Source organism: Phaethon lepturus, unplaced genomic scaffold (genome assembly GCF_000687285.1).
Source record: "Phaethon lepturus isolate BGI_N335 unplaced genomic scaffold, ASM68728v1 scaffold30480, whole genome shotgun sequence".
Lineage (NCBI taxonomy): Eukaryota > Metazoa > Chordata > Aves > Phaethontiformes > Phaethontidae > Phaethon > Phaethon lepturus.
Window position 1 is genome coordinate 2462 of NW_010514544.1, and position 21017 is coordinate 23478.

The following is a 21017-nucleotide window of genomic DNA, read 5'->3' on the forward strand; positions in this document are numbered from 1 at the left end:
AGTAGTAAGTAGTAAAATTCACTACTGATGTTGCATAGACCAGTTTTGGTGAGGTCTTTCCTATTGGGTCCGATAGAATATTGGAGGCAAAGTCTGGGGTATCATTTTCAGAACGTGCAAAAATTACTTAATCTATCACAGAATCATTAAGGTTGGAAAAGACCTTTTAAGATCATCAAGTCCAACCATCAACCCAACACCACCATGGCCACTAAACCATATCCTCAAATGCCACATCTACACGTTTTTTGAATACTTCCAGGAAGGAAGTATTCTTCAGAAGATCTACTGCAGGCTTTGCTGCAGGACAGTGCAAAATTTTTATTTTTTCCTGTTGAAAAAGAACTTAATTCTTCTGATTTCTGATGGCTGTTTCAGGTACGTTAAAAATATATTCATATATATATATAAAGGAGGAATGTGCAATGCAATCTTTTGAGGAAAGGCTGTGTATAGTTACCAGTTACTCAGACTGCTTTGCATTTCTGTTCTCTCTTTTCATCTCTAAACCCTCCAGGAGATGTTCATTCTGAGCAGCAGTATCAGCAGCAGAGATTTTTGAATCAGTCATCTGGGCCTTCTTACAGGAAAGACCAGCATTTTCCAAAAGGGCAAAATAGAGGAGAGAGAGGCAGAGGAAGAGGAGGATGGCAAGGAGGACGCCAGAGTGTTTCTGAAGAAATGCCGAAATACATAACAGGTATGTATATAAGACAAAGGTCATAATTTATATGTCCAGGGTAACTTGCTGGTGATTACGTTTGTTGACTGTTTTTGTGCAAGAGCAAAAATTAGAACTGATGCTATGTTCTTCTGTTTTTCCTAATTTTCTCCAAAATACAGAAGTAGTTGTGTACTGCAATGAATGACCAGCTGTTGTTCAATGAGTCCTTTCAGACTTCTGAGTTGAAAAGTTGCACTTGTAATGAGGGGTATGCATTTTGGTTTGTGTTTGCCAGCAAAATGAGTACTGACAGTCATCTGCTTTTAATGGAGTCAGTGAAACTGTTTTTGCCCGTGATGTGAGTTAAAGACAACTTTTCATCTAACAACATTTATTGAGGAGAGCAAATCAGCTTTTCAAAATGTGGCAGTGCTCTGATAGTAGGTACACTTCCATAAGCATAAAACAAGACCAACCTCTGGATTTTTTATTTGATCATTTTAAAGCAGTCTGCAATACGATTATTGCTTCCTTTTTTTTTCCATGCTGAAGTTTTTTTTCTCTCTCTGAATACCATCTGAAAAGATTGCTACTTAATTTAATAAAGAAGTACTTAATGCAAATAGGGCTTGTTGGTTGTACTACAGCTTTCAGATTTATTCGTGTGTAAGTATTTGCTTAACCATATCTGTAAGCTTCAGAATATCTAAAGAATTGAAATTTCTTCAGTTAATAGTATGTAGTATTTACTTTTCTCTCAAGAAGTCATTAGACTGATGTACTAGGAATACTCTGGTATTTCAGTAATTTATGTACAGTGTCCCCTCCTTTAATTTTTGGTGTTTGTCATGCTCTGATGCTGTTCTTTCTATTCCAGTGTCTGCCTTTGCTCAAGCTCGTGCTGCTGAGATCAATGCCATGTTGAAAGCAGTTGCACAGAAGTCTTCAAACTCTCTAGTTTTCCAGACTCTACCTAGGCACATGCGAAGGCGAGCTATGAGTCACAACATTAAACGCCTCCCCAGGCGCCTCCAAGAGATTGCCAGGAAAGAGGTATAACTGCGTTTTATAGTATTTGATACACCATATATTGGGCATAGCTAATGCACAGTGTTCAGTTGTACATTTATTAATGTTCAGAATTGACCTTATCTGCAACACTTCCCTGCATACACAGGTTCTCAAACTTTGACTGATGTTTGGATTCAAAATGGAGGAACACCTCAGTTTTAGATGTTAGCTCAAGTAGATCTCACTAACCACTTGGCTTTGTGATTATTGGACATCTTGAAAAGTTAGTAGAGTAGTGATGATAAATGGGCCCACTGCAGGAGGGATTGCTCAGGCAGTGCATTGGTCCCAGGTGATCCAGGAGTCCTTGATAACACATGTCTGCTTTGCACCCCACCACAGCTGTTGGGTGTGACCCTGCTAGCTTCAAGCCAGCATAGCCCATTCATGACCAGCATGATGGTTCATGTGTTATAGCTCAAATGTGGGAGGAACACTGGAATCGTTGGCAGGCTGCAGGCAGCTTAAGACTTACTAAATGACTATTCCCAGTTGCTCATGAAAGTCTCTCATTTTGTGGCAGTATCTCAACTTCTAGTCAGAAGGCTCCTGTGGAGTTACTTGCTCCTTATCCACTGCAGTCCTCCCGAGTGTTTAAAAAAAAAAAAAAAAAAAAAAATTGGTTCAGCGGGAGTTTATTTTGAAATTATGTCTGATGTTTGACATTGATCACTTCATCGTCTCTAGACACTTTTTAAAGTGATCAAGTGAGTTTGCTTCCTAAGTTTTCTATGTATTAAAGTTGATCAATTAACACATTTCTTGCATTCTTTTTTTCCCTTGCATTGTCTATTTCAAGTTCTTTGAGACCTTACCCCCTCCACCCTGAGTTCCTGAAGATAATTGTTCATGATTCAGAAGTTGTTTCGTGTACTTCCATACATGTTCCTTAGGGCATGTTTTACTGGCTCTTCATAATCTTGTATCTCTATTTTTACTGCTTTACCTGGCATTCTTTTTGCTTTGTTAGTCATGACAAGAGATGCAATTTGGCCTGTTTTCTGAGAACTGAGAAGCCAAGAAGGCATGGGCTATTTTGTGTAGTTAGTTGTGTGCTCTATCCTTGCTAAATAATCAAGACTTCTTTAATGTTTATGCTTGGTTCTTTTGTGTCCTGTGTTTTTAACTCCTTTCACATGGTAGCCTTTCTAACTTCTCTGTACGTGCTCACACTTAATTTCCCATCCTTGTTTCCACTCCTTGTATGATTCTTGGATTGTTGAGATTATGTGACTGGCCCTTGTGCAGCTGTATTTCTGGTTCTTCTCCTTAGGTCTTTTGGTGTAGTTTGTGTGTTTGCACAGGCTGCTTTGTTTCATGTTTTCTTCCAGCTTGTCATATCTCCTGAGCTATTTCCTTTTGTAAAGGTTCTGCCTATTACGTTTCAGTGTTTGAAGTCTGCTTCTTCAAAGTTCACTATTCCGATTGTGCTGCATTTTCTCTTCCTTTTTCTTAGACCCGTTATTATGACCATTTTCATCCAAACATTTACCTGGACCATCTCTTATCTCTTCAAAAGCTTAAAGACATACATTTTTTGTCTGTAACACCACATCTCTTTTTCTCCAATTGTCTTTCTGAACCAGTGAGTCACATACCATTGATCCAGTGGCTTATATTGCCTGCTCTCTGGTGGAATGATGGGTCTGAATGGGAATGTATTTTATTTTTTTGTGCATTTCTATTTTGATGTCATGGGTTGCTTCAGTGTTTTCTGCACTTTTGGCAGCGATCTTCTAGAATTCTCATTCCTTTGCTGTTCTTAGAACCACTGGTCTGTTGTCAGCTCTTCCTTGGTGAGCTTACAAAGAACATCCTAAGAAATTTTTTGTGTGTCTTACAGTTCCTATTTCTTTCTACCACTTCCCTTCAGAAAAAGACAAATCAAACATTGATTGAGAGAGTCAAGCCTTCCTCTCCAGCCGTGCATTCATGCATAATAATTCAGACCTTTACTGGGTATTTATCAAGAATTTGATCAAGACATCACCACAGTCCTTTCTTGTTCGCTTCTACATGTTGTAGAATCCTTAGGACCTTGGGGTCCTACCTGTCAGTTTGAGACTCCATACTGTTTCTGTACAAGCTCAAATCTCCAGGTGTTCCTAATGTCACATTCATTTGTTCATGTGGATATTGATGTTGGGCAAAAACTTCACACAGGAAGTAGCAGATCTTACAGTTCACTGGCAAGTTTCTGCATGTGTGGGGAACTTGGTTCATCTATGGGTTCTAGGCAAACCTTGGTTAATTTGTGTGGATGGGGCTTGTGTATAAAGTTTCAAAGTGTTAGTTAGCCTCAAGAATTATGGAGAACAAACATCAGAATAAAGTATGACTTTATGCTAGTGCTTCCTGTATCCTTATGTATGTCAGCCTTTTTCTTCTATGGAAGTTTGTCCTTTTGAGATTTACTTCAATATCCTCCCTTTTAAAAACAGGCGGAGAAAGCTGTACATCAGAAAAAAGAACAGTCAAAGACTAAATGCCGCAAAGCTAGAAGGCGCCACATAAATTTGGTAGCAGAGTTTAATCGCAGGCAAAGAAAGAATATTTGGCTGGAAACGCATATTTGGCATGCAAAGAGATTTCATATGGTAAAGAAATGGGGATACTGTTTAGGAGATAGCCCTACGGAGAAGAGCTACAGGGCTTGTTACCGAGCCATGACAAAACACTGTCTTCTTCAGGTACCACATTTACATCTGTTCTATTTGTTTTCTTTGTTATTGTGCCAAGGTGAACTAATCAACTGTTCAGTTATAACAAATATTTCTGTCTCTTTCAAGTATTGTTGTGTCAGCTGTTAATAGCTGCTAAGTATGAAATGAGTGATTTCGTAATTGTAATGAAGGGTGGCATGTATCGGAGAGAACAAGATGAATCTTTAGCAAAGTCTTATGGTAACTATGACTGAAATACTGCATCTTCAGTCTTCTCAAGAGCTAAGAGATTCAGTGAATACCTGCATCATCTTCCTGATCAAGATGCTGTTGAAGACAGGCACTTTGTTCCATGTCCTTTTTGGTCTGTTAGTTTGAGAGGCAGGTTGGCCCTTAAATAAGAAATGCCTGACAGCTCTCCTATAACTAACAATTTTAAGTTAAAAAAGAAAACTTGTTTCTCTTTTACACAAATTTTAGTGAATGAAAAATTACTACTTAAGTGTAAATTGTGAAGCTCTGTCTGGTCCTTCCTTGCCAGGGTCACTTTCAAGAGTTATTGTCACTTTACCATTATCCTGTTGTTTCAGGACTTATCATATTATTGTTGCCTGGAATTGACTGGTAAAGAGAATGAGCTTCTGAAGCAACTTGCTCGAATATGTAGCATTGACACAGGTAAATTTTATGTAGTTCAAAGTAAAGTTAAGATTCTGAATAAACTAAAGGATAAGCCATACTTTTAAGATTGGTAGGATATTAAAAAATAAATAGTAGTATCAGAGTTGATACTGAGTTTTGATTTTAATTGAAAAACATAATTGAAATGTCTCATACTAGGAATAGACATTCTTATTTTCAGTTGCTTATTAATAAACTAATTGTGGTACATGTTCTTTCTTTGATACTGTCCCAACAGCCAGAGTGAATTTAATTTTTTTTTTTTTAAACACGAGATTATTCTGGTTTTCAATAAGTGTCATCTTCTTTAGGACTGACATTTGAAGAGGCTTGTTGTCTGTCTGGAAGATTCGAGGGTTCCCTGAATCTTTACCGAGCAGATCGCTATCCTGAGGACATGCTTGGTCCTGTTACATTTATTTGGAAACCCAGGGATGGGTCTGAAAACAGACAGTTGTGGATCTGGATGCATCCAGCTCTTAAACGGGTATTTTTCTTTACAGCTGAACTCTGATTTCTTTATGCATTGTACATTTTTAATGCTGACGATACCTCTGAAGGCGTAGAAGAGTTGGATATAAGACACGGCTTTACGAATTAAAAGTTGGAAGACTGTTTCAGCTCTAACAATATATATGTTCTGCAGCTTGTTTTCATAAAGCTTGTACAGAAGGTGCATGCCTCTCAGATTTTTATAGTGTTTGAGCTTGTTAAAAGTTTCCTAGTGTCACTTGCTCCGGGATACATTTACAGTAGGATTGTTGCTTGATTCACATCCTTTCCACTGGCACCCCCAACAGGCTGATTGGTGTAATCACAGATGATCATAAGCTATGTACTTTAAAAAAAAGATAAATAAAGAAAAGTAAAATTTTGTGCACCAGGAAGTTTTCTTACATTAATTTGAGTGACTATAAATTCTTAGCAACTTTCAGCTCTGATAGTGAGCCCTGGACTTCAGCAGAATGAAGTTTAGTCCCTTAAATCCATATAGGAAAATAAACCATTTAAAAAAATAAAATAAAACTGTACTTAAACTTTGCAATGCACTGCTTATCATCCTAATCCAAACTTCTTTTTTTTTTTTTAAGGACATACTGAGAGAGTTAAAAGCAATTTTTCAGTGTTCAGAGTCTGAAGAAATCTATATTCCTGAACCTGTTACAACATCAATTCAAGAGGAGAAACAAATGGATGCTGTTCTGAGCCTTGGCAAGAAAAGAAAGACAGAGGATAAAGAAGGAGAAAAAGCTGTGCCAGTGAAAAAAATAATTGGTGATGGCACTAGAGATCCATTGCAGTCCTACTCTTGGATCTCGCAGACTACTGGCATTGTGATCAGGTTTGTTCATAGTAGAGTCAGAAACTGTGACCTTTAACCAGTTAATATATCTGAATTTCAGCTTAACAGTACTGGCGAAAACACCTGTGTACTGTACAATTGTACATTCACCTGAAATTTTCCTCTGTTTCAGTGATAGAACTATGGAGATTCTCAGATATCGGCTGATTGGCCCGTTATCACACTCTGTCCTTACAGAGACCTTGAAAGCTGCTTCTCTCCAAACAGTAAGGAAATTGGCAGTTTGGATATTACTGTAATTTTGATAAGATTTCTAAAATGTGCAAGCTTGTTTTTGCTAGAAAGAACCATAAACTGTCCAGCCTTACGTATTATAAAGGTTAACCTATGTATTTCCACTCTGATAATTTCTCTATATTGAGCCACTTGCCTAATGCTGATCTCAGGAAGAACTCCTATCTGGATTTTGAGTAGGGGTAGGAAGAAAATAGAAGCAATGGTGCTGTTGAGCAGGTTATGTAGTTTCTGTTGTAGTGATGTATTGTGCTGAGAAGTCCAGAATAATTCATATTCTCTTTGACAAACCACAGATGATGTTTCTTGAGCAATGAGAGAGAGCACCTAGAGCTAGAGGGCAAGACACGTAAGGTATAGAAAACTTCTGTGTTTTCAATCAAATATGCACTTTCTCGAGGATTTAGTATTTTGTCCACCTCTTGGCACATAGCATCATTGTGGTTTTAATGGGATTTTTTTTGTCTCTTGCAGCAAACATGACAAGGCCATGATATATCTGGCTTTCTGTAGGAAATAATTAACAACAGAATTAGAAAGCATTGTGGATATGGCTTGCTTTGTTTTTGGGACACAGATTAAACTGAACATCTTACTGGGGATTGCTTAAGGTGGAGTATAGGAATAGACTGCACCAGGAAAAAGTGATTTTGGTTTGAAACTTGAAGAAAGCAACCATAGAGATTAAGGCAAACTGAGAGTGAATTTATACTGATAGAAAATACTAAAGGACCACTTGAGTTTAATTAGCTGTGTTGTTTTCCAGGAGATGGCAGACTCGGAGACAGAACGGAATAACTGGTGGGTAGAAAACTGCAAGGACTCTGAAAAAGTATCTCTTCACCAACGTCAAAGTGCTATCTTTGAGCTATTAGAAGGTATTTGGGCATGTGGGTGGTATGGGAGGAAGGGGAAACTCTTAAACTCCAGTGGTCAAAACTGGCATGCTAATAAGTTTACTTCAGTTTGGAAATGCTTATTTTTTGCTTGATCAAGAGAGTGATGCTATTGAGCATGTGCTTAGGTAATTACCGTGGCATGTCAAAGATTTGAGAAATGTTACATTAACTCTTTTCAAGGGAATTTTGAAACTCTGTGTAGTCCAAACTCTTACTAGATAAACTGAATCTTGTTTCTTATCATCATGAACTTAGATTTGAGATCGCTGATAGATACACAGTCTGACATATACTGTCACTCTCTCCTCCCATACACACCACTTAAGGCAATAAGTGTACAATACCTCCACAGATAAAATGGTAGGCTCCTGCCCACGGTGAAAGTATTATACTTTGCTTTATATATTTTTGTTTCTAACAAACAGTTGTATATTTGGCTGAGTTGTAAAGTATCAAAAAGTTAACAACATCTCCACTTTCTGGCAATGAAGCAGGTTAGGAACTGGCTTTGGTAGATCTCACACTATACTCAAACTATCCAATGTGAGGCAGTTAAGAAGAGATGAGGTAAAACTTAAAAAACATTTTTTAATTTCCTTTTTCTGGAAGACAAGTGTAAAACAAAGGTGGTTTGCTTTTTAAGAGGTGTGCCAAATGTAAAGGGTGAATTGAGTCTGTAAGTTGTGAGAGTGTCCTCACTTCTATTCTAAGCATCAATGTAGTTGTAAACTAAGTCTTATGCTGCTATTGTTGTCTTTTGTTACTGGACATTTAACAAGCACTGAGTTTTCTAAACATGTTAAATTGAGTACTCTTTGGCTTACAGTGGTGTCACATCCCTGCAGGGAAAAACGCACAAAACAGTAGCGCAGAAAAGGATCACAACTTAATTGGTGGTTTCATGGTAATGTTCATCTATGTATTTTTAAAGGGCTAAGTTCACCATCAGGAATGCCACCAGGTACAATACTGGGCCTCACTGTTGGAGATCCTCGAGTCAATTTGCCAAAAAAGAAGACAAAAGCCATGCCAGACTTTGAAAAATACCAAGGTAAAATGCCTTGCTTATTTTATGCTTCTGGTGGAACTGCTGAAGGCAAGAGATTCAGCCTCTGTCTACACTTTTGCTTTCATTTACTGTGATCTACTGATTATCTCTTGCTGTTTTGCTCTAGCATTCAATTTCAGAATGCTTCCTTCCCCTTTCCACAGCCCCTGACTGAACAGAAACAGCTCGAAAGTTGCATAGGTTTTAGAACAGCAATTGTGAGGCAGGGACATGCACCAAAGCTGGTCTTGTGCTCAGTGGAAGCCTCTGTCTGACCATACAGATGATCCAGGTTCGAATCCTGGCAAGGCCAACCAGGTGCTAAAAGCTACTTAGTAAGTTTCTGTTTGGTGTTCAGTCTTGCTGATGCTGTTTATCTCTCAAAGGAGTTATCTGCGGTTTCTGGTTTGTAGTCATATAATGATGAAAGTTGCAATTCCACCGAAGAAAAAACCCACCAAAGTACTTTTGCGAGATCAGCATTTCATACGGCCAAGATGCTGGTTATGTTAAAAAATCAGATACATGTGTCATTTCTGAAACTTTTAATTTCAATGCTAACTTACACAACCTTTCAGTGCAAAAATCAAATTCAGATGGATATGAATGTCCTTGAAAGATGTGCAAGAGCATATAGAGTATTCAGTGAGGTCTCTGTACAGTGCTGTGTAGGCATTGCCATTTAGGTTGACTGGACACAGACTGCCTCACCTAATATGAGAAACATAATAGCCAGCTAGCAAACAGTAGCAAATAGGACAAGTTGAAGGTTCCAGAGACTTGAAAATACTTGCTTTCCTTGGTGGTGTGTTTGCACAACGCTAGAATAATCTAGCCTTACCTTTCACTTAAATCAGGTTGAACGCCTGTTTTAGTTACTGTCTTTTAGCTCTCTGCACAACTCTCTGTTACTTGTATTTTCTTACATCCTCCTATTCTACCCTCTGTATGTAGAACAGCCTTTCGCCTGTTAATTAGTTCTGTTCAGCTAATTTCTCATCATTAATGTTCCTGTTGGAAATGCTGCAGCATTCATGACCTCTACTTTGGTTCCTGCTACTTGTTTACAGATACTGGTTTGAGCTGGTAAAGAACTTAGCAACTACAAGAAGTAATTCAGCCCCTGTCATCCTGCTTGTCATGTCTGTGAAGATGTGTTCAAGAAGGCAAGATCAGCAGAAGGCATCTAGGCACTGGAAATGTCTTACAGTAGTTTCTCTCCCACTGCCAGAGCTGGTTGTCCCTCAGGAAGGAGAGCCATGGTAAAGAGGTAATGATGTAAGATAGGGAGTAAAGAGGAAGAAAATACCTATGCCTTTTTTCCTTTGGCTGGCTAGAAATGTCCGTCTTCAAGATCTTTCTACTTGGGGTTATCCTTCACTTGCAAAACTCTTCTAAACCACAAACATTCAGAAAGTCTGGTGTTGCTTTCTGTTTCCTTTCTGAGTGTTTTTTTGTTTCACCATGAACTTAAAACTGCATCTGCCCTCTCTGACTTCTATTTAGGAGAGGGAGAAGGTCCTGTTTTGTTTTACCTAACAAGGAAAGGTAAACTGCATAATGCCTTCTGATTTAGGTTCTGCTAAAGGACTTGATGTTACATAAGCACATCACTGCTAAATAAGCTGAGTAGGCAGCAGGATGAAAGAAGATAGGCAATGCAGCTGTCTTCTAATAGAAAATTAAAAGGACATCAGGGTAAGGAAGTAGAAAAGAAGGGGCCAGCCCTCCTACAAGAAGCGGTTGAGGAGAGAATACGGGGGACTAATGGCTCAGCAGGGGAAGTGGCTGCTGTTTTCGATGTTTCCCACCTGAGTGACTTCCTAATGCTGTGTAGGAAGAGTTACCGGATCATTCATAATCTCCTGCATACCTATTACATGTGCAGTGGGGGAATCCTATGGCATGGTAGTTCATCTCTCCTGCCTGAGAAACTCAAGACTGAGGTCTAACTGCCACTCTGTCTCCCTCATTGAGTATCCCTAGGTGTTAGTTGGAAAGAGAGGCCATTGTTACTCTGCAAAGACTGTTCCTAACCTAATTTTATAGTTGGCTGTGTGACAGCTGCTACATGTGCTATATGTCTGCCTTAATGGGTCTCCTTCTTCAAGTAGTTAAAAGCAGAGAAGATACCTTTTTTTAAATACTTGTAGAAAACTAATCCATGTTAGATTATTAAGATCAGATACTTTTATAATTTTCTAGTCAGGGAAAAGCATTCAAGTGCATTTAATTCTTGGTGGTTTTGAAGGAAAAAGTAAAATTGCATATGTATTAATAAAAGGAAGCCTAGACATAATCAGTTGTTGTGCAGAATGCATTTTATGTCTAATCTGTTCTCTCTATGCAAGCATTATGCTTTCTTGCCACTATTTACTGTTTCAGGACCCACTAGAAGGTCTTCCTGAATTCTATCAGCTTAGTTTGTAATCTCCTTGGAGTGTGGCATCTTGTTGCATATTTCACTGCCTCTATACATCAATTGCATTTATTCCTTTTTCCTACAAGCCTCGTTGATTGTCTGGCAGGTTTGCAGAGTTAAAAACTCAGTTCAATATATGACAGAGAACCTATTGAAGGCCACTCAGTGCAAAAGGATCACCTCTAACTGAAGAAGTGTGTTAGTCACAAGTGGCTAGGAGCCGTCAGAGTGAGGAAATGCAACACTACATACTGAGTCTAGTGTACTTTTCCCCAGGACCCCATTATTGGCCACACTTGGAGTCAGATTACTGCGATATCAAGCAAGAGTTTCACCAAAAGCAGCATATTCCCAAATATTATTCTAGTTTGATTTAGCACTTTTGCCAGCTTTTTTCCAATCATTTCTATTCCTTTATTCACTGGTTCTTCTGTCAGGAGTGACCCAGGAATGGAGACTGTCCTTCTCTTCAGTTTTTTGAAGGGCAGTTTATTTAACTAAAAAAGGAAGGAATTTAATCATGGCACATAGTATACATCACTAAAGTGATGGTATTGCCAACATTTCCACAGTAATACCCACCCAAAAAAGAGTTAGACTTCTCTAAAATCTGCAGTTCCATTTGAGTGGTATTAATTGCTGTAAAAAGAAATCTTTTTATGAGCCTTAGAACTATATAAACTTTCTGAGCCTTCGTTTTGATGTAACCTTACTCAGATGTGGTAATATAGTGAGCTGATCTTTATTTAAGAAATGTTAATAGTCATTCATTCGCCTTAATGACCTATCATGTTGATTGAGCAATAAAAAGGAACCCTTGCTGTATTCCACACTTTTTTCCCCTTTTTGCTTCCTGGACATTCAAATACTATTAGGATTAGTGTAAGTAAGATTGAAATGGCATTGTGTATGTTAGCAGATTCTGTATGTGCTTAGCCTCTCTTGTTCTTTAATGCTGTATAAAAGCTAACTCTTTTTTTTTTTTTTTTAGGATATCTTTACTAATTTAAAGATGCATTGTTTGTCAAATGAGTGAATAGTTTAGGTTAAAGTTACAGCCATCATCTTTGCCTGTGGATTGTCTTACATGCAGTTTGTGAAATGATACACATCTGTCCATATCCCTTTTTTTTTTCCAAAACACTGTTTTAAGATATGCCTGTGTAGTTTTTCCCCTGTGAGTGACATGCTAACAAATCAAAGGTAATTTCAGGCTTTGCCAGTTACTCTCGCTCCTGAATGCATATGCATGTGTTCAAGCTGTGTGTTGTAGACAAATGCTGCTGGGATTTAATCAAAGAACTGTCCTCATTTCTTCAGGCGAGGGATAGAAAGTTTGTGAATAAATCACTTCTCACTGCCTTCTCAGCAGGTTTATGCCTCTGGAAGTCAAGACTCCCAGTAAGCAGTCAGTGCTTACATGACTGCAAATTAGTGCTGTTCTTTCCTCCATTTTAAAGTATGCTTCTGACATTTCGATGTGCTTTTACTGTCTTCTGTGGGAGAATGCAAATTCCACTGCCTTACAAACTGCTCAGCATGGACTATGGTAGAGCTTTTAAACAGTCAGTAAATAAGATGCATCATGAAAGATAAGTGAGCTAAAGTTCCTTCTGCAGACACAGAGCCTGAGTCCTTGCCTGTAAACACACCTCTTGCAGAGGTTTAGGTATCTGACATCAGTTCTGGTATGCACCCCTACCTAATGGCTCGTAAGTGCTGCTAGGGAGCAGTTTCAATTTTTGCTTTTTCTGCTATTTCCTCACAGAGGGAAGGAAAATTTTCAAATGGAAGAACTTGTACTTTTAGACCTGTCTTCTAAGACTGTTAGGATAGTCAGCTATACAAATCAGAACAGCAGCTTGAAATGGAACAAAACTTTCTTCTATCTGCCAGTATTGTCTAAGCATCAACCATTGATACCAGCAGAAGTAGATAATTTGCTGATTGTTGCTGAGGTTTAGTAATACATGTGCTTAGTAATACAACTCCCTATTTCCTGTACGAGCTCCAACATATTGCTTCTGCTATCATGAGCACCTTATTTATCAGTAGCTTTATTTCCCCAGCAATCTTAAAATGTGGACTTAAGAACGCAGGAGAGAGGTGAGAAATAAAGAGAACTGGTGTGAGGATTTGGGATTATGATTTGAATTATAGTATGCTTAGTAGAGAGATTAAATTCTCCAAGTTCAGTGGGGATCAAGGAGAAAGAATGTACCAAATTAGAGAAGGGTATTTTAGGGTAGTGAGGGGGATATTGGATGGACTGTGGTCATAGTGTACTAATTTCTTCAGTATTGCTTCCTCGCACGAAAGTGTCACTGATCAGCAAGAACGCATAGCAAGCATCAGCTTAACACCATCAGGAGTGCTGCCATATTTAATATTTCTTTTGAAGGATTTTGCAACTCTTTAGTAATGGGAACATCTTAAAGATTATAGATTTTAAATAAATAAATATTGTAGTTACGTTTGGCAGTACCTATTGTATTATTAGTATCACTGAATAATCCATATCTTCTGTACTCAAAGTCTTTGTCAACATTAACTGGAAAAATTAGCTGAATCTTTCAAAAGACTTAAGTGACGTAAAAAAAAAAAAAAACAAACCCCAAGACGTTATATTTCTTTACTATCTAAGACCTTGTAGATGACAAAATGAGCAGCAGTCCCTGTAAGTTTTCATCACAGAAGTTTTGTATTGCTTATTGGTAAGAATTTTTTTACTTAAAATATGGATCAGCATGCATTATGTACTGTACACTGAAGGCTTTTAATCCATAGATCACTAAAGGTAGGTATAAGTTTTCTCTGCTTTGGTTAGATTGTGGAGCTGAAGAAGAGATGGGTCATTTAATACTTCAGCTATCAGTTTTAAATCTAGAAGTGTTATTTATCTTCAGTAACACAACTGTTGGCCTCTGCAGACATAGGCAAAGAATAGTCCCTTTCTTGAAGTGCAGAGCCTGAAAAGGTGCAGAGTGGGAAGCTAGTGCTAAATAAGTAGTTGCAAGCTAGTCATACCCATAAAAATATTTCCTGTATATGCATTTCTCAAAGGTCATCCTCGCTTCTCTTACAGGTTTACTTAGGCGGACTTTTTTCAGTCTTTGTATTGTTGCTTTTTCTGATTTTCACCAAACATGTTGAGCTTCATGCTGCCTGAAAGGCCAGATTCCAGAATATTAGAGATGGCATGCTAAAGACGTAACTTACATTGCCAAAGGTGATGTCATTTGTAATAAGAAATGCCTATTTATAATAGAATGCCAGGTTAATGCTTCTAAAACTAACAGTTTATTTCACCTTTTCTATTAGGAAAAATATGTGATAGTAAGATATTGCAGAAGCAGTGATGCTTGTTAAGCTTGTAATAGTCTGTTTACTTAGTTGTCTGCTCATTGTACTTACGAAAGTGGAGTGGTTTTGGTAATTTGATACTTAAGCCACAAAAATTGTTTGAATTCTGTTTGAAAGTTCTCTTCTTTTGTAGATAATGATAAAGTTAGGCAGCTGTACCTGGACGGTGTACCTGTAGACTGTGCTCACAGCTTTATCTGGGACCAGGACATCTGTAAGAACGTCACTGAAAATAAAATCTCAGAGCAGGTAACTAAGACGGTGGATTGCCATGGAGAAAATGGCTAATGGTCCATAGAGTCCATAGAGCGAGACTCCTGAAACTTGTATAAATCCAAGAGCAGTAGTTTCCTAATGTCATAGTATCCAGCTGCTGAGTTGAAGCGTTTTATTTTATAGCCTTTGTGTAATGTTCTTGCGCAACCATTGTTCATGATTCAATTAAAAGAAAGCTTTATTAAATTGCCTACAGGACTAAATAGCTGTAGGTTTATTTATCAGAAGGGTTTGGAATTGGATTTTCCTACATCATCTTGACTCATATCCAGCAGATAAAAGGGATGAAGTGGCACAGAGAGGCTCTGGCCAGGACGATTCTTCTGACAAAAAATCATGCAAGTTGGAAGGAAATAAATCCCTCTGGTTCTGAACTGCAGCACATTGTGTTGTGGGTGTTCTGGGCAATACTTGTGATTTCTAGACAGCTTTAAACATGCTATTACAGGTTTGAAATCTCCTATCTTGCCATTTCTGTTGGCAATGGAGGAGCAACCCATAAAATGCATGGGTAAAACGGTGATTTCAGTCACAAGAGGTGATAAACATTTGGCGCTGTTGTAATCAAAAAGAGAAAATATTTGTATGGCAGAAACATCTCTCTAAATATTCTCTTTATGAAGATTAGTTTTGTGCTCTTTCAAATTGGCTGATATAGTGTAAAAAAAAGCAGAGTACTTACAAAGTGCTACACTAGCACATAACAGTTACCAGCACCGTCTTTTTGTATATTGTGTGTTCTTCATGCTGTCATGAAATGTAGTTTTTACCTTATAAACATCTGATGCAGAAGGGACTTAAAAAGAGGCAGTCTGCTGGTCTGGGTTTTTTAATAAATGTGTTCTTAACGTGCTACAATAAAATATAACAACTGGTGATTGACAGAGCCTTGGTGCCACTATGCTTTATGTGAAACTGTTTCATGACCAAATGTTCTTCCCATCTCCTTGGATGTAGTTCAGATTTGCTCCATGTATTGACAGACTGTCTGAAAGCACCTGTTCAGTGTAGTCTTGTGCACAAATCTATAAATACCAAGTTGCAGTACTTGTTTTTCCTCTTTCATCTGTGCTGTACATTTTTGCTCTGAGTTTCAGTACCTGCCCTCCATCAAGGTCTGTGGAAGTAAGAAGGGGAGAAAAAGGGTGCTTAATACTTTTTTCTAAAAACATTTTTCATGCCTCAGTGAAGGTCAGTTCAAATGTGTAGCATATTACTAGTATATTTTTCCTAGTTATAAGCTCACCTCCTCTCTGTAACTTGGAAGGGTATCTACAACAGGGGAAAATGATTACTAACTTATGGGAAATGTCTCCTTCTTCTCAGGATTTAAACCATATGAGAGCTCAGTTACTGGTACCTGGATCACACCTTGATTTGGGTCCTTGTGAATCTAAGATTCCAATACTGTTGGTGCAGCAGCCAGGGAAAATGGCTGGAGAAGATCGACCAGGATGGGGGAGTGGCTGGGATATCTATCTCCCAAAGGGCTGGGGCATGGCTTTCTGGATTCCTTTTGTAAGTGGCTTTCACTGCAAATTGCAAGTAATGTGACAAATTATGTAATTTGGTTCAAAATAATTGGTTTTGGAGAGTATACTTCACATTGTGTAACCAATTCACAATTACAGGATCAAAATCCCACTTTAATAGAGGGTGTATGAACTGGTTGATGACAGAGGCTTCATCTTAAAAATCTTAAAAATAAACAGCTTTCTATATCTTCTGTTTGTTATAACTGTGCCCACATGGCAGTCTAGAGTAGGAAATCAGAGTGGGGAGTAGGGAGAGAAAGCTAATACTATAGCTTTTTGGTTTTGTGTTTCTAAGGTCATATATCTCTAAAGAGAAATCATTTGACACCTGCTGCTAAACCATTTCCAGCTTGGCTATGTCTACCACTCTGCCAACAAACTGGTTGCCTCTAATTTAGGGGAGAGCTTGAAACACAAAGTTTGAGTTAAGCTTGAATACTTCTCTGGTGCTGTTTGGAATGTCCTGCTTTGAATGTTTAGATGGCAGTTCTAATGTCTTTCTGCAGTTAAATTTATGCTTTTGAATGTGCAGGGGGATTAATTGCAGTGATACCTATTGTACAGTTAAAATAAATTAGGGAGTGACTGTATTGAAGTACTGTGACGTTCCTGGCAATGTACAAGATCAGAACCTGTGAAATTCCCTTCAGTTTTGTTGATAGTTTTTCAGGATTAAATTTAAAGAGGATGACTAACATTTTTGTTGAAATGAGCATCTAGAACTGTGAAAACCATACTTAACTTTTGGGTTGTTTTTTTTTAAAGCTAAAGTGGTAGACTTTCCCTTTTCTAAGGCAGCAGCTTATGGAGCATTAATGTTTCGGGGTTTTTTGTTTTTTTTTTTTCAGTTAGGAACCCAGAATCAGTACAAATATTGCTTTTTGGGGTTTTGTTTTTTATAACAGATCTATCGAGGTGTACGAGTCGGTGGCTTGCAAGAGGCTTTAAAGCATTCTGAATATCAAAGAATACCTCACACTCCAAATGATCTCCCAGACTGCCAGGCGGGAATGCGGTTTGCCAAAGAACTGGAAACCAGTCTTCTTGAAAAATTCAAACGGTAATACTAACTTCAAAATTGATTGCAAGAATGAAAAAAATGAATACTGCTTAAAGAATTCCCTTAATTATCTGTTGTGTTTATTTAGACTTGGACTTTATTAAGATCTCTCACTAGTGTTTTAAATCCTAATATTATAAAAAAGAAAAGAATCCTAGATGTATTTAACAGAAAAGCTCTGCTAAGCAGTGCTTATAAATTAACTAGAATATATAAATAAATATAAATATATAACTAAAATATATTTTATTCACAGAGATATGCTCAGTTATAAGGCTGTAACAAGGCTTCATAACAGTAAGATAAACAAAGCTATTTCAAGGTCCCTTAGCAGCAAATGAGGGAGGAGGTGGGAGAATATCAAAGAATGCACTAAGTGTTAAAGAATGAAGTGAATGAGCAGTATATTTCAGTGTCCACTTTTTAAATATGAGGTATTCTGAAGTTTGCCTTCATTTTCACTACAGTAAACACAGAACTATTAACCATGAGCATGGTGTAGCTGGAAGTGTCCTCTGCAGCACCTGGTGTTGGCTTCCCTTCCAGCTGGAAGGGGGAAGTAGGAGAAATATAACCTTAAAATTCTTGATCAATGAGATTACAAACTGTTAGCACAGTTAACTTTCTGTTCTGAATACTTGGTTTTGAAAACAGAAAACATTATTAGACCAGCAGGACAAAGTATACAGCCTTTTGAAGTGCTAGGGGCTGAATAAGGGCCCAGGAAACTAATATTCTTACCTACTTGATTTATCATTCAGGCGTCCACCTGCAAAAAGGGCAAATTATGTGAAGCTGGGTACTCTGTCCCCTTTTGTCTGTCCTTGGGGGCAGCTGACGAAGAACTGGGAAGGAAGAATGAAAGCTTCAGGAGAATCTGTACGTCCTACTTCCTCACAGCCCGAGGGCTGTGCAACTGAAGGGCATAGCTTTTGTGACCCCAAAGAAGAAGTGGTCAAAGAAGCTTCCTCTGAGACTGGTGAGGTAGAGGAGACCATGGAAGTAACAAGCTCTGAAGGTGTCCTAAAGACAGATGATGTTACAGGCACCCAAGACTTCGGTGAGAGAGGTGAAACTATGACAACAAGTGACTTTATTGTTCTCAGGTATGTCAAAATGATACACGCATGTGAGGTGTTATTTCTTTATTGGGAATTATTGAATTGGGGAAAGGAAGAGCTCAGCCTTGATTATTAAGATGAGACAACTATTTGATCCAAATACAGTGAGGAGATTAAATAGTTTTGTCATGGATCAGAACTTGTTGTTGAGTGGAAGTCCTTCTCCTGCTTTTCCCCAGCAAACTTGGTGACTAGATGAAGTAAATTTCCTAAATTATCTTAAATTTAACACTCTTGAGTTTAATGTGGTTTTGGAGTTGGCATATTCTGTTTGCTTCCCGGTGGATGGAGCTTTTAGAGTCTCATATTTGTGATTTTGAAACTGTTGCTGTGTAAATCAGCTTGGATTCTCTTTTCTAATACATCATCACAGGTGGCTCTTGCAGTACGTAATAGGGTCCCTAAAGAAAATAGAGAATCCCCTGCATTCCAATGCAACGCATGAGGGCAGCAACAGTGTTTGGAAAGTGCCTGAATACAGGTCTTTCATTTTTGTGTAGTTATTAGGGGAAGAAAACATTGACAGTTCTGGACTGCATTAATGTCACTGAAGGTTTTAGAGCATTTGTGATTTAACAAGTTCTGGAGGTTTTAACAAGTAATGTCTCCTTCTGAAGAAACAGCCTCGCACATGAATTCCACTCACCCATGTTCTTTTTGTGCTCAGAGTGATGCAAATACCATCTTGGAAGGTTACAGGAAGCCCCAGGGCTTTTTTAAATCGTGCTCTTGCAGATATGCAGGGCTCTGGATTTCTGTTGTACTACTTGTTAATCACTATCCTTGATGTTTATTTTTAATTTTTTTTAATAGGAGTGAGAAGCTACTAATGCAGTTATCAGCCTGGTGCTATCCCACTGCTGGAAAAGATCGGCGAGTCCGGCTTGTTTCTCGACTGGGACAGAAGGAAATGACTGAAGATATCTTTTTGCCAATCTTGATGAGCTATCCAAGGGCTCTTGTATGGGTCAACTTGTCTCTCTTGAGAAAGGGGAACCCTGAATTACATGCCATGATTTGCATCCCAACAGAAGACGACTTGCTGCATCTAAGCAAAGACAAACTCTTCTGTGGTCCTCAAGAACCCAAACATCGTGACATATTCAAGCACAAGGTACAGAAGCTAAAAGAGGAGAAGAAGAAGAAAAAGGGTAACACAAAGGCTCTAGAAGGTGACCCTCTGAGCATTTCAGATAAAGAAACAACTGAGGAGCATGAAGACCTCGTTCTTGGTCTTTGGTCAGACACTCTCCCAGATGTTACTTCCCACTGCTCCAGGACTCTCTTGGGATATGTCACTCGAGGGGATTTTTCATTGGCTGCTGGCTGTGGAGAAGCACTGGGTTTTGTTAGCTTGACAGGGTTACTTTATATGTTATACAACCAGCCAGCAGATAAAAAAGGGCTCGTTTTGTTAAGAACTCCAGCATCTTTACAGTACAGATTTGCAAGGCTTAATATTGAGGTTTAAGTATCATTGCAATGCAATAGAGAGCCAAAAATACCAAAGAATGTCTGTTTTGTCTTCTGTGGCCTTTCTGATATGTCTCAAATTTGAGGTGATTCTGAGCCCAAACAATGTCTTGAGGATTATGAAATAATTAAAAAGCTTTGTAGGATTAGTAATGAAAATAACTAATGCATAAACAGACCTAGTATTACTTTTGATGTCTGCATTGCTAAGGATTTCTAACAGTAATGCATCCGTTATCGTGATCTTCTTCATCTCTAAGGAAGCATGTTGTTCATTTTTCACCTCAAAGCAGTGGATGCTATAACAATACACAAAAAAATCATTGTTTTCCTTTTAGAAATCTTTTGGTCAGATGGATTATAACTTTCCAGTGCATTGTTCACATGTAAGTGCATGCGATCTGGACCAGTGTATATAGCAAGTAGCTTTTCCTGATTCTTCCTGTCTGAATGCAGGTGGCTGCAGTGGAATAGAACTAAGTAGACAAATCCATTAAGAAAGCAGAAGGGTACTTTGGTGGAAAAGCTCTGTGCTTAAATGAAATGCAAATAAAATATAGCCTGGCTATATAATCTTGAATTACAGCAACTGGAGCTCTTAAATTGGAAAGCATATCAGTCTCTAGTCTGAGAGAAAAAAATATTTTTCAAAGGTAATATGCCTTTCTGATGCAGATTGCTGTTGGTGGGTCAGCATACATTTTCGGTTAATAATAGGGGATATTTTGGCTCCTTAAAAGATGAGGTATTTTTGTATGGAATGTGCTAGGATTGAAGGCTTCTTCATTTTACTATATGGTTTATGAATGTTGTTCAGATTCATAAAACTTCTGAAGTATGCTGGAGGAGTGAGGGGAGAATGGTGTTTGATTTGACTGGGGTGGAGTGGGTTGGTTGGTTTGGGTGTTTTAATGATAACCTTAAGCTTCTAGCTGTCATTGAGTTAAGCAGCTTGAAAATGAATTTACAATAATATGCTGTAGTGTAGTAGCAGCATGATCTAAATACATACTAGTTGGTAAAATTACCCTGAAATGATCACGTACAAATAAAAATCTAATCTATTCTTGATTCAGGAGTCTACTGACTACGCTTGATTCTTTAAGAAATTAAATATGGATCAGTTAATGACTTCGTCTTTCTA

At 38.2% G+C, this 21017-nt stretch overlaps 1 protein-coding gene across 1 annotated transcript; it reads left to right on the plus strand.

Annotated features, from left to right (window-relative positions):
- Window positions 1–517: 517 nt before the first annotated feature.
- POP1 (processing of precursor 1, ribonuclease P/MRP subunit (S. cerevisiae)) lies at window positions 518–19879 on the plus strand (the record flags this gene model as incomplete). The annotated part of the gene is made up of 14 exons (XM_010293293.1): window positions 518–700; window positions 1542–1717; window positions 4177–4425; window positions 4989–5076; window positions 5391–5566; window positions 6171–6421; window positions 6555–6648; window positions 7443–7554; window positions 8507–8626; window positions 14542–14657; window positions 16011–16202; window positions 17125–17279; window positions 18041–18385; window positions 19214–19879. Coding segments are annotated over 14 exons (2915 nt in total), but the record flags the coding sequence as incomplete, so codon positions are not given.
- Between the last annotated feature and the right edge of the window lie 1138 nt (window positions 19880–21017).